This window comes from Neophocaena asiaeorientalis, unplaced genomic scaffold (assembly GCF_003031525.2).
Source record: "Neophocaena asiaeorientalis asiaeorientalis breed wild unplaced genomic scaffold, Neophocaena_asiaeorientalis_V1.1 scaffold327, whole genome shotgun sequence".
Lineage (NCBI taxonomy): Eukaryota > Metazoa > Chordata > Mammalia > Artiodactyla > Phocoenidae > Neophocaena > Neophocaena asiaeorientalis.
This window is the reverse complement of record NW_020174560.1, coordinates 2,426,570-2,439,508: the sequence shown is the minus strand read 5'-3', so window position 1 is coordinate 2,439,508 and position 12,939 is coordinate 2,426,570. Positions and strand designations below refer to the sequence as shown.

Genomic DNA, 12,939 nt, shown 5'->3' with positions numbered 1-12,939 from the left:
ATACGTTTGTCCTCTACATCTGTGTCTCTATTTCTGCCTTGCAAACCAGTTCATCTGTACCATTTTTCTAGATTCCTCATATATGCGTTAATATATGTTATTGGTTTTTCTCTTTCTGACTTACTTCACTGTGTATGACAGTCTCTATGTCCATCCATATCTCTACAGATGACCCAATTTTGTTCCTTTTTGTGGCTGAGTAATATTCCATTTAGACAAAGACTTTAAATTGTATATCTTAAATATGTTCAAAGAACTAATGGAATTCATGTCTAAAGAAATAAAGGAAACTATGAGAATGATGGGTAGTTCCCTGTGCTATACAGTAGGTCCTTGTTGTTTATCTATTTTATATACAAGTAAGTCCCCTACATACAAACAAGTCCCCTACATACAAACAAGTTCCATTCCAAGAGTGCGTTCATAAGTCCAATTTGTTTATAAGTCCAACAAAGTTAGCCTAGGTACCCAACTAACACAATCGGCCATATAGTACTGTACTGTAGTAGGTTTATAATACTTTTCACACAAATAATACATAAAAAACAAACACAAATACAGGGTAGAATTTATAAAAAAAAAAAAGCCAGAATCAAGTAGAAATTCTGGAGTTGAAAAGTACAATAACTGAAATGAAAAATTGACTGGAGGAACTCAGTATCATATTTGAGCAGGCAGAAGAAAGAATCAGCAAACTTGAAGATAGGTCAATTGAAATCAGTTTTAGGAGCAAAATGGAAAAAAATAATGAAGAGAACCAGAGTCTTAGAGATCTGTGTGACACCATCAAATGTACCAACATATATATAATAGGCATTCCAGAAGGAGAAGGAGGAGGAGAAAGCATATTGAAAAAATAATGGCCAAAAACATCCCCAAATTGATGAAAAACATTAACTTACACATCCTAGAATCTCAGTGAACACCTAGTTGGATAAAGTCAAAGAGATTCACACCTAGATACATCATAATTAAACTGTCAAAAGCTAAAGACAAAGAGAAAATCTTGAAAACAACAAGCAAGAAATAACTCATTATGTACAAGGAATTCTCAAAATGATTTACAGCTGGTTTTTCACCAGAAAATGATAGAGGCCTGAAGGAAGTGGTTTTAAGCACAGTGTCAAAAGTAAGGACTCTGATACAAAAGTAAGGACTTTGATACAAGGCTGATCTACTTTTAGGTTTTGTGTTTTCTACTTATTAGAAAATTATTCAAATAATTTTATTAGATATAATTAGCTGTATGATATTTAGCAAAATATTAGCTTCAATTTCCTCATCTTAACAGTGGTCCCATCTCAATTTTAATAGTCATGTCTAAAGGGATATTAAAGTTTTAGATAATACATACCAATTGTTTAACAGAGTGCCTGAAATAAACAGATGTTCAATAAATATTTTTTGAACATCTATTTATTTTAGGCCTGCTGTTTCCAGGCAGCTACTGGTCTGCTTTTTGATACTATAGATTAGGTTTCATTTTATGGAATTTCATACAAGTGGAATCATCATCATTCACTTTTTTTTTTTTTTAACCTGGATTCTTCTTCTTTATTTGAGGGTCAATTTTTAAAAATAAATTAATTTATTTTGGGCTGCATTGGGTCTTGCCATGCACGGGCTTTCTCTAGTCGGGGCAAGTGGGAGCTACCCTTCATTTCGGTGCATGGGCTTCTCATTTCAGTGGATTCCCTTGTTGCGGAGCATGGGCTCTAGGCACCTGGGCTTCAGTAGTGGTGGTGCGCCAGCTCAGTAATTGTGGCTCGTGGGCTCAGTAGTTGTGGCTTGTGGGCTCTAGAGCACAGGCTCAATAGTTGCGGTGCAGAGGCTTAGTTTCTCCACGGCATGTGGGATCTTCCCGGATTAGGTATTGAACCCGTGTCCCCTGCACTGGCAAGGTGGATTCTTAACCACTGTGCCACTAGGGGAGTCCCGAGGGTCAATTTTTTTTTTTAATGGTAGCATTTCTTTTTTTTTAATTTTAATTTTTTAAAATTGAAGTATAGTTGATTTACAATGTTGTGTTAGTTTCAGGTGCACAGCAAAGTGATTCAGTTATACATAAGAATATGTATATTCTTTTTCAGATTTTTTTCTGTTACAGGTTATTACAAGGTATTGAATATAGTTCCCTGTGCTATACAGTAGGTCCTTGTTGTTTATCTATTTTATATACAAGTAAGTCCCCTACATACAAACAAGTTCCATTCCAAGAGTGCGTTCATAAGTCCAATTTGTTTATAAGTCCAACAAAGTTAGCCTAGGTACCCAACTAACACAATCGGCCATATAGTACTGTACTGTAGTAGGTTTATAATACTTTTCACACAAATAATACATAAAAAACAAACACAAAAAACAAAACATTTTTAATCTTACTGTACAGTACCTTGAAAGGTACAGTAGTCCAGTACAACAGCTGGCATCGAGTGGCTGGCATCGTGTGAACAGGCAAGAAGAGTTACTGACCGGAGGAGGGAGAGGAGGTGGGAGATGGTAGAGCTGAAGGATCATCAGCAATAGGGAATGGAGGGTAAGCTGCAGTTTTGCTCACACGTGACATTGATGGCATAGGTTCTGGTTCCTTGCTGGATTCAATTCTATCTACCCTCTTGAAAAAACGATCCGGTGATGTCTGGGTAGTAGCTCTTTTTTTCTCATCATAGATAATATGGTAGCACTGGATTGCATTCTGACCGGCTGCTGCAACCTTTGTGTACCATTCTACGTTTGGGTCCTGTGCTTCAAAAACTAACAGTGCCTTCTTACATAAAGAAAATCCCCTTGCCATTTCCTACATTGTGAATCTCTTCAGTTCTTCAGTTATTTCTTCTTCCTCTTGTCTCTCTGTGTCCTTTCTCTGGGCCTCCAACTCCATCAGGTCTTCATTAGTAAACTCCTTGTGTTGCACAGCAAAGAGTTCAATGAAATTGTCCTCTTGCAGCTCTAGCTTGAAATAAAGGTACTGTACTACTGTACTCTATACAGTACTGTACAGGAAAGTACACAAAAGCGCCACCACTTGTAGAGGGTGCATGAACATGACAACGTACGCCAGACACATGAACTAACTTATGTGGTTGGACATACTAATGCACGTTTGCATCTTTGAAAGTTTGCAACTTGAAGGTTCGCATGTAGGGAACTTACTGTACAGTAGTGTGTATGTGTTAATCCCAAACTCCTAATTTATCCCTCCCCCTCCTTTTCCCTTTGGTAACCATAAGTTTGTTTTCTATGTCTGTGAGTCTATTTCTGTTTTGTAAATAAGTTCATTTGTATGATTATTTAATAATCCCCATAAGTGATATCATATGATATTTGTCTTTCTCTGACTTACTTCACTTAATATGATAATGTCTAGGTCCATCCATGTTGCTGCAAATGGCATTATTTTACTCTTTTTTATGGTTGAGTAATATTCCACTGTGTGTGTGTGTGTGTGTGTGTGTGTGTGTGTGTGTGTGTGTGTGTGTATAAATCACATCTTTATCCATTCATCTTTTGATGGGCATTTAGGTTGCTTCCATGTCTTGGCTATTGTAAATAATGCTGCTGTGAACATTGGGGTGCATATATCTTTTTGGATTATGGTTTTCTCTGGATATATGCCCAGGAGTGGGATTGTATGTGAACTCTAGTTTTAGTTTTTTAAGGAGCCTCCATACTGTTCTCCATAGTGGGTGTACCAGTTTACATTCCCACCAACAGTGTAGGAGGGTTCCTTTTTCTCCACACCCTATCCAGCATTTATTATTTGTAGACTTTTTGATGATGGCCATTCTGACTGGTGTGAGGTGATACTTTACTGTAGTTTAGATTTGCATTTCTCTAATAATTAGCGATGCTGAGCATCTCTTCATGTGCCTGTTGGCCACCTATATTTTTACCTGGCTTCTTTAACTCAGCTTTATTATTTTGAGAGTCATCCATATTGTCATGTCTATTAGTAGTTCTTCACTTTTTATTGCTGAATAGTATTCCATTGTATGGGTGTACCACTATTAATCAATTTTAAGGTATTATTTTAGTAATAATAAAACTTTAATAAGACTCGGGATTTGCTCTAAAGAAAGAAAATATATATATTCTTCCATGAAAGATGATTAGGAGACCTGAGTTACAAAGAGCAGGGGACACAGATTGAAGGTGTGCTGGTCTCTGCAACATGGATACAGGACTAGACTTTAGGAGATAGTTAACCAGGCAGAGATTCTCTATGGGAAAGCTAATTTCTAGTTTTATGATTTTTTTTTTTTGCATCCTAATAATTTTTTTATCCCCAAATCTTTAATAAAAGTCATGTTAAATGTTATGGTCTGTCAAACCTTTAGGAAAGAAATTATACCAATCCTATATAAACCTCTTTAAAATTTGGGTTCATTTTTGAAGCCCTGGTACCAAAACCAGAAAAAAAGGCATCACAAGAAAAGAAAGCTATTGCCCAATGTCTCTCATGCACATAGAGGCAAAAAATGTCAACAAAATGTTAGCATATAAACTTCAGCAATATACAAAAAGGATAATACATCATGATCAAGCATGGTTTATTGCAGGAAAGCAAGTTAGTGTAACGTTCAAGCATAATTTATTACATTAACGGAATAAAGGGGAAAAATCATATGGTCCTCTTAATAAATGCAGATAAAGCAGCATTTGACAATATTCAACATCCCTTTATGATTAAAAACAGTTTCAGGAATATAAGGGAACTTCTTCAACCTGATAAAGAGAATCTGCAAAAACCTATAGCCAACATTATATTTAATGATTAAAGACCAAGTGCGTCCTCCTAGGATCAGAAACAATGCAAGAATGTCCACTCCTACCTTTTCTAGTGTTCTAGGCGTTCTTGCCAGTGAAGTAAGACAAGAAAGATAAAGGCATATAGATTGGAAAGAAAGAAGCAAGACAGTCTTCATTTGCAGATGACATGAAAGTTTTGTAGAATAATCTAATAAATCCTCAAAAATCTACATAGAACTAAATGCAGCAAAATATATGCAAGACCTATACATTTAAAACTACATGACATTAATGAGTGAATTAAAGAAGGCCTAAATAAATAGAGATATACCTTCTTCATGATCAGATCAGAAGAACTAGTATTGTTAAGGTGCCAGTTCTTCCAAATTGAGCTATAGATTCAATTCAGTCTCAATCAAAATTCTAGCAGCCTTTCTTTCTTTCTCTTTCTTTTTCTTTCTCTCTCTCTCTTCCTTTTTCTCCCTTTCTCTATTTCTCTCTCTCTCTTTCTCTCTTTCTCCTTCCCTTCCTCCCCCTTCCTCCCTCCCTCCCTCCCATTCCTTTCTTCCTTCCTCCCTCCCTCCCTCCTTTCTTTTTTTTCTTTTCTTTCTTTCTTTCTTTCTTTCTTTCTTTCTTTCTTTCTTTCTTTCTTTCTTTCTTTCTTTCTTTCTTTCTAGAAATTGATTGACAAGCTGTATGAAAATGGAAAGAATCTAAAATAGTCAAAACAACTTTGAAAAAGAACAAAGTTGCTTACATGACCTGATTTCAAGACTTATAAAGCTACAAAAATCAAGACATGGTACTGGTGTAAGGATAGCTATATAGATAAAGAAAGTGGCATAAGGATAGACATATAAGTGAATGAAACAGAGTAGAGAGCCCAGAAATAGCCTGCACATATATTATCAATTGATTTTTGACAAAAGTGTCAAGGTAATTCAATAGAGAAAAAGAATTTTTTCAACAAATAGTGCTGGAACAATGGGGTATACATACGCCAGAAAGAAAAGAACCTCAACTCCTACTTCATATCATATGTAAAAATTAACTTAAAATGAAGTAGATCATAGAACTAACTACAAAAGCTAAAACTGTAAAACTTTTAGAAGAAAACATAGGAGAAAGTCTTTGTGAACTTAAATAAGACAATGATTTCTTAGAGGAGGCACAAAAAGCACAAACCATAAAATAAATTGATAAATTGAACTTCATGGAAATTAAAGACTTCTGCTCTTTGACATATTATGGCCTGATCTCAGTTACACTTTTGGAGGACCTGTGAATATACCTGGAGCCAAGCTGTAAGGAAAGAGTGACAGTAGCCTGATCAATCCAGGTACAAAATGGCGAGAATAACCTGTGGAGAGTGGAGTCTCTTCAGATTTATTTCAAAACTACCTGTTCCCTGGGCTTTGGCCACTTGCTCAAATAGAGAGCTTTGGCTGTTGCCATCACCCTGTCTCTAAATGCCACCAGCTGTCTCAAGTGAAGGGTGGGTCCATCATGCTTGCTGTGACAGAGCCGCAACAGCTCTGACCCAACCAGACCCATGGAGGGAGGCTTCAGCTTCACTCATGTCTACCTGGAAGGACTGGGTAATACTATCTGGAAATGGAAAAAACTGGACCAATGAGAGACAGGAGACTGGAAGTAGCCAGCAGATAATTTCCTCTCCATTCCTTCCCTGTGGACTGTTTTGAAGGCTTCTTGGAAGCAGTCACAGGCAAACAAACAGCCATATGTGTTTTCTTATGATGCCTTGGCTAGTTCAGTTACAAACCATCTGTATTTGTTTTCCCTCCTTCCTTGACTCATTTCCCTTTTTTCCTTCACTCTTGATGCCCTGAGGTTATATCTCCCAATACCTAATAGAATATTTGCAATTGACTCTGCCTCAGGCTAAGGCAAAATGTAATAACAATCCTATGAGAAAGTCAGTACTGTTATTACATCTTCATTTTACAAACAAGGAAACTGAGGCCCAGAGAGGTGATTAATTTGTACAAGATTCTACAGTCAGTAAATGGAGGAGGTAGCATTTGAACTCTGACTCCAAAGCTCGTGCTCTTAGCAACTCTGCTATTATTCTGCCTGAGGGATCTTGGTCTGGCTGCCTGTCAGCTTCTTCCTAGACCATGATTCTGAAGACAAGATCTTGCCCTCATTATGAGTTCCGGCATGTCCAGAGTCCCTGTCTCACAGGATCTTGGTTGTGGGGCTTTCTTACTGTATTTGTACTGTGAAAAATGATCTGAGCCAGTTTGGGTGAGGAGCGGTTGTAAGACAAAGCATATTAGAAACAGGAGCTCTAGCCATTCTTGACAACTGGGTAGACAGATACATTTAGTGAAGGGAATGTTTCTGACTGGGACAGGGTTACTCTTCAGGCTGTGATGTGAACTAGGGACCTTCAGACTTCAACCTGCCTGTCACGAGATAGAAAAGAAAGTACGACACCCCCATTCTCCCCTGCTGTTAACACGACAGTTATGTCTTCGATTGCTAAAGGGTGGCCAATTCTATTACACTGATGATATATAACAGGGTGGAATCATCCTTTCTAGTTCCTGTGCATTTAAAAAAAACATATTCAGTTATTCAGTGACAAGTTTTGAAAAGTCAGCTGTGACTTCACAGCAAGAAGAAGACTGATTTTTAAAGTTTAACAGCATCTTTATGAGGTAGAAAGTGAAAAGGTAATTAATATTGGTTCTGTAGTTCAGTAAACCCTTATGGATAGCCTACTCTGTAACCTATGTATCCTGTGATAGACCCTGGTGATTCAAAGGTGAATAAGATAGGGTCCTCATAGGGTGACCAGCTCTCCTGGTTAGCCTGGGACTGAGGGGTTTCCCTGGTTGCAGGACTTACAGTTCTAAAACTGGGAAAATCCTAGGCAAATTGAATAAGCCGATTACCCTCCCTGTACCCCAAGGGGCTCATAGGCTAAAAAGGAGGGCAGATATGCAAGTGCATGTGGCTATGAAACAGTGTGATATGTGAAATTATGGAATAATAATATCTTTTACTTCTATGGCACCTTCTGTGAGCCAGACACTGTTCAAAATAATGCCTTTATATATATCAGTTCACAGAATCCCTTAACAGCCCTGTGAAGTAGGGACTATTATCATCCCCACTTTACGCAGGAAGAAACTGGGACACTTCTAAGGTGCAGATCTGGGATTCAAGCCCAGGTAATATGGGTCTATATCTGATAAATTAACCTCTAGACACTGCTCTCAAATGCCTAAAGCAAAGAATTAGCAAAAGGGATAATTGAGTAACTTCGTGGGTAACAGGAGGTGGTCATGGGAGAACGGGGTGTGGCAAAATGGATTAGAGAAGGTGATGCCCAAGCAGGAATTTAGGAAGGAAATAAAAAGTTATTCTAGGTAGAAGAGCTCAGGTTGGGACATGGAAATGTGAACTGTCATGGTGCTGCTGGTAAGTCAATGTCCACAGGAGCCCTAATGGTATTTTTCTGGGCTCTGACACGTTCACTGGTACATTTCATCCACCATGCCAGGAACTTCGGAAAGGAGCCTGGAGAGGTAGCAGGGCCAGGCTATCAAGGACTTCGCGTACCATTCTAAGAAGCATAGATTTCAACCTGTTCACAACAGGGAATCACTAGAGGACTTTAAGAAAAATCTGATATTTGCATTTTTATAGAATTACTCTGGAGGCATCCAGAGGGTGATTTGAAAGGGAGAGGGTTGTGGTGGGACCAGTGACAAGTGACAACCAAGTCTGAAGGTCTTGAAGAAGTCCCTGTGAGAGCTGGTGACTTCAACTACAGTATGTGACAGTAGGGATGGAGAGGGCTGGACAGATTAAAAAGATGAAGAAAGTAAAATGGACCAAGCTTTGTTAGTGATTGGGTGGAAGGGCTAAAGGAATCAGGAAATATGAAGGTAACTTCTATGAGCTTTGCTTGGCTAACTAGCCAAATAATGGTTCCACCAATAATTTAAAAAACAAAACAAAAGAACACAGGAAGAAGAGTGGATTTAAAGGAGAAAGATGGTAAGTTCAGCTTTCCACAGTGTGACTCTCAAGGGCCTAGAAGAAATCTAGATGATATTGTCTAAGCCAAGCATTCCACACAAAAAGGACTTGGCTTGTCCTAAAGACTGCTTAGTTTTCTGATCAAGAGTGAAATACTAATTATGAGGGAAGTTCTTGGAGACATGTATGAAATCAAAAGAAAGCAGGATAATTAATATAATATTAATGCAGCATTCTTTGGGTTTCCCCTGAGGTAGAAAACATTTAATACATTCATTTATGATAAAGTATTGGTGGCTTAATTTATTACTCCTCCTAAGAAATATCTGTATTTAATAAAAGACAGCAATACTTAACTGAATTCCTGATAAAAGAATTTCAGGTACCTCAATCCTAGAGATGGAACTTTTTTTGTGTGTGATTTTTTCGTAAATGAGCCTTCTAGAACGAAATCACAGTACATTTACAGCTGCTAATTCCATGTACATGGGTATGGGGGTAATTTGAACATCTGAAAGTTGTCATAAATTCAATACATAGGTTTCTCTCATCCCTGAGTTAACTCCACCCAAATATTTCCACGTTTGTTTATTTCAGACATTTAAGACCTTCAGTATCTTGTCATCCTAGGTATAGAAAATCAGTTATTATTGACCAATAGTGAAAAAAATTATTTACATGACCTATTTATTTGAATTTTAAGTTTGTTTTTTTTTTTTTTTTGCGGTACGCGGGCCTCTCACCGCTGTGCCTTCTCCCGTTGCAGAGCACAGGCTCCGGATGCGCAGGCTCAGTGGCCATGGCTCATGGGCCCAGGCGCTCGGCGCGCGGCATGTGGGATCCTCCCGGGCCGGGGCACGAACCCGTGTCCCCTGCATCGGCAGGCGGACTCTCAACCACTGCGCCACCAGGGAAGCCCAGAATTTTAAGTTTTTTAAAAAATGACATTTTTCACCTCTATTCTCCCCTTCTAATTCCCTAAGGGTAACCATGGTCCCTTCAGACTACTCCATATCCAATAGATGGGGGAAGGGGCAGGCATCTCCTCATCCCCACATAAAATCTCATTTGTGGGTTTCTGATGCATGATCTCTGGATTAAAATGTATGAACAATGATCTTAATTACCTATTACATCCTTTAACAAGAAAGATTTAAGTAGTATCTCATGGATACATTAATCGAGCTTAGCATATCTTCTTTGAAACAATCAGGAATGGAAGGAGTGGAGGAATGGAGATTCAGGGAGAGTAAGTGAATTTCTCAAAGACACACACTTAGTCTCAGAAGCAGCAAAAGGGACTTGCTTTCCTGACATCTCTAACCACGAAGCAATGCTGTCTCCTTTCTGTTAGGATGCCATCATTTGTGAAACAGCCAAATCATGTGGGAGAATGACCCTGCTCTTGTGATTGAGAGGCCTGGGGATACTTTCTACTAGGCAAAACGCCACCCATCTCTCAGATTTCTTAACTTTGGTTTTTATTTAAAGAAGCATGCTGCTCACTGTTCCAACATCATCCATCCTTGTCAGCACCCAAGGCTACAACTTCATCTGAATAGCCAATGATATACTGCAGATAGAGTGCACCAAAGACATTAAATTCTATATAACATTTATGTGGACCCTGAGCCCACCAGAGATGGATTGATGCTGCCATAAAGTCTTGCAGTAGCCAGGCAAACAAAAGACTAAGGAGACATGGTGGTGGTGGTAGGAAAAGCAACAGCTTTCTCCATTCACCTTCCCCCTCTGCAGAAACTGGCTTACATCTTATTTAGGAAATGAGAAAATTAAATGAGAGTACAGGGATTTTTGGGGGGGCCCAGCATAGAAGCAAACTTAGCCTTGATTATCAATGGTATTTCCAGCAGCCTTGGCTGGGCCAACAACCAGCATGGGTAACAGGAACTCAAAATATCCCACTTTCAAACCTAGGGCATCCTCCCAACCATATATCTTCATGGAGTAAAGGACTTAAGAAACATGGGGGTAAAAGTGGCAGTGGATCAGGCAAGGGTTTGCATGCATGTCTGTTGTGTCCCCTTGGCAGGTACCCTCAGCATCACTATCATGACGTTATTGACGAGCATGCCCACCCAGGATGGACGAAATGCTGGCATTCCTTTCTGGATGTCCACCCTGCAGACTGGATTAAAGACCGCAATATGCCTGGATTTGTATTCGGGATTATCAGCATGACAGGATCCATCTTTACCTGATCCAACAAGTATTTGGTAGGCACTCAGGAACCCGAGTGGAAAATGATCTTACACAACAAAAGCATAATGTATTTTTCATAGCTAATGCTAATCAGTTATGCAAGCACAAAATGTCCTTAAGCTTGCTGCAAACACAATGACCAATTATCAGAAATGGGGCTTCTCTACCCCCATCCATACCTATCCACATAAACGTGTATGTGCTATTGCAGAACCACTCAGTATGTCTTGTGTGCATTCTTCACAGACTGCCTGCAGCTAACTTTGGAAGATGCAGATTTTTAAAATCATTTAAACCGCAGCAACACATACACATTTAAAAAATAATCGGTAACTAAGAAAGCCCCACATTCACACGAAGAAAGACAACAATAAATGGGACTTACCAGTTTAGGTTGTCTGAGGCAGCAGAGGAACAAGTTGTTGGTAATTGTCCAGTGATTTCATTCAATAAATCACATTGGCTTTGCTTTCTCCTGTGGCTCAGCCTCTGCGCAAAGCAAGCAAACCTCCTTCCTATTCTGTGTAAAGAATAAAATGCGAGGAGGATCATTGCAGGCAAGAGCTGAAGTCCAAGATCACTAAGCTACTCTTAATGCAAAACAAAAGAGAAAATGATGCACGGGGAGACAGTAGGGGAAGGAGACAGCCTGGCTCAGAATCTAGGTGTGCTCGGCACTGCAGCCCTGGGAAGGCTTGATTTCTCAAGACCTTGTGCATCTAGTAAAATTGTAACTGTGAGGCCCATCAGGAAAGGCTGGCCTGGACAACAAGCTACATGGCAAACACGACTGAATCGAAATGGATTGTTACTCAAGGATGAGCAAAGGGGCAATGAGGCAGCCAGTTAGCTTTGCACTATGTTAACTGCCGGGGAAGAAATATCGTCTGGCGTCCAGGAGCCCATCCAGCAACCTGTAACTGCAAATGGTCCACAGCTCTCCCGGGGCCAGGCACTCCCTTACTCCCACAGCTGCTTGGGACCAGAAGCACACAGGTGGCAGCCACATCCTCTCACCTTGTGGCACAAGTGCAATCCTTTACAAGCTCCCAGCAGGAACTAGGGGCATCTTTAGAAAGCTCCCAATCCAGTCGGGGCTGCTCAGCCAATGCTAGAGTTTTAGCCTGAGCAGGTTCTGAGAAAGTAGTCAGCAGACTTGGGACTTAGGACATCAAAAGGCTCAGTCTTAGGAAAAAAGATTCCAGTGCTTCCATTCCAGCTTCATCTGGATGCACCTGGCTCCTTTCACATCGTTATGCTTTATATGACTAATAAGACACACAGAATGGATTTCCTAGAAAGCCACTTATGTAGGCACTTTTCATGTTTCTCTCTGAAATAAAATGGCAAATGACCTTCACAGCTGCTTATTAAATTTAGGGAGGCATTGCTGATTGAGAGCATATAGGAATACCACACGTGCATGCACACACATACACACATAGATACACACACGTCCCTAGCCACAGCATTGAGAATCTTTTCTAAAGCTCTGTTCAGATTCTCTTTCTGCCAGATGAAAGCTTAGCTTCTGTGATGCCTTCAGAAATAATTTTGGACCCTTTTACTAGGCACTGATGCTGGTCTGTGATTTACACCTGGAGCTGAATCAACTCCCCTATGTTGAATGTGACCCTGTAGCAAATCAGGAGAAAATCTCTTGGTTATAAACCAGAGGGTGGAGTGTTAATATTTGGCCTGGTAATTCATTAGGATCCTGGGAATGGTATCTTGTATTCCTGAAAATCTCCCCCTTTCTAGAGACAGCATCTTACCCATCCCTAACAAGTGGCTCTTCTAGAGCTGGGATCCGAGGTAAGGTTCAGTGACATAAAACCTGGGTACCCAAAGGAGGAGTTCCGTTAAGTTTTACACAATTGTTTTACTTTTTCTTTTCTCATTTGAAAGGTTAATTCTCTCTCTGGAACATTTTTTCTCTCTTTCTCCCATTGA

At 39.6% G+C, this 12,939-nt stretch overlaps 1 protein-coding gene across 1 annotated transcript in view; it reads right to left on the bottom strand.

Moving 5' to 3' along the window:
• ANKFN1 (ankyrin repeat and fibronectin type III domain containing 1) overlaps window positions 1–11,538 on the bottom strand; it is a 123,287-nt gene extending 111,749 nt beyond the window's left edge. The window contains exon 1 of the mRNA XM_024757542.1: window positions 11,372–11,538. Coding sequence (XP_024613310.1) covers window positions 11,372–11,538 — 167 coding nt within the window. The remainder of the gene's footprint in view (window positions 1–11,371) is intronic.
• Between the last annotated feature and the right edge of the window lie 1,401 nt (window positions 11,539–12,939).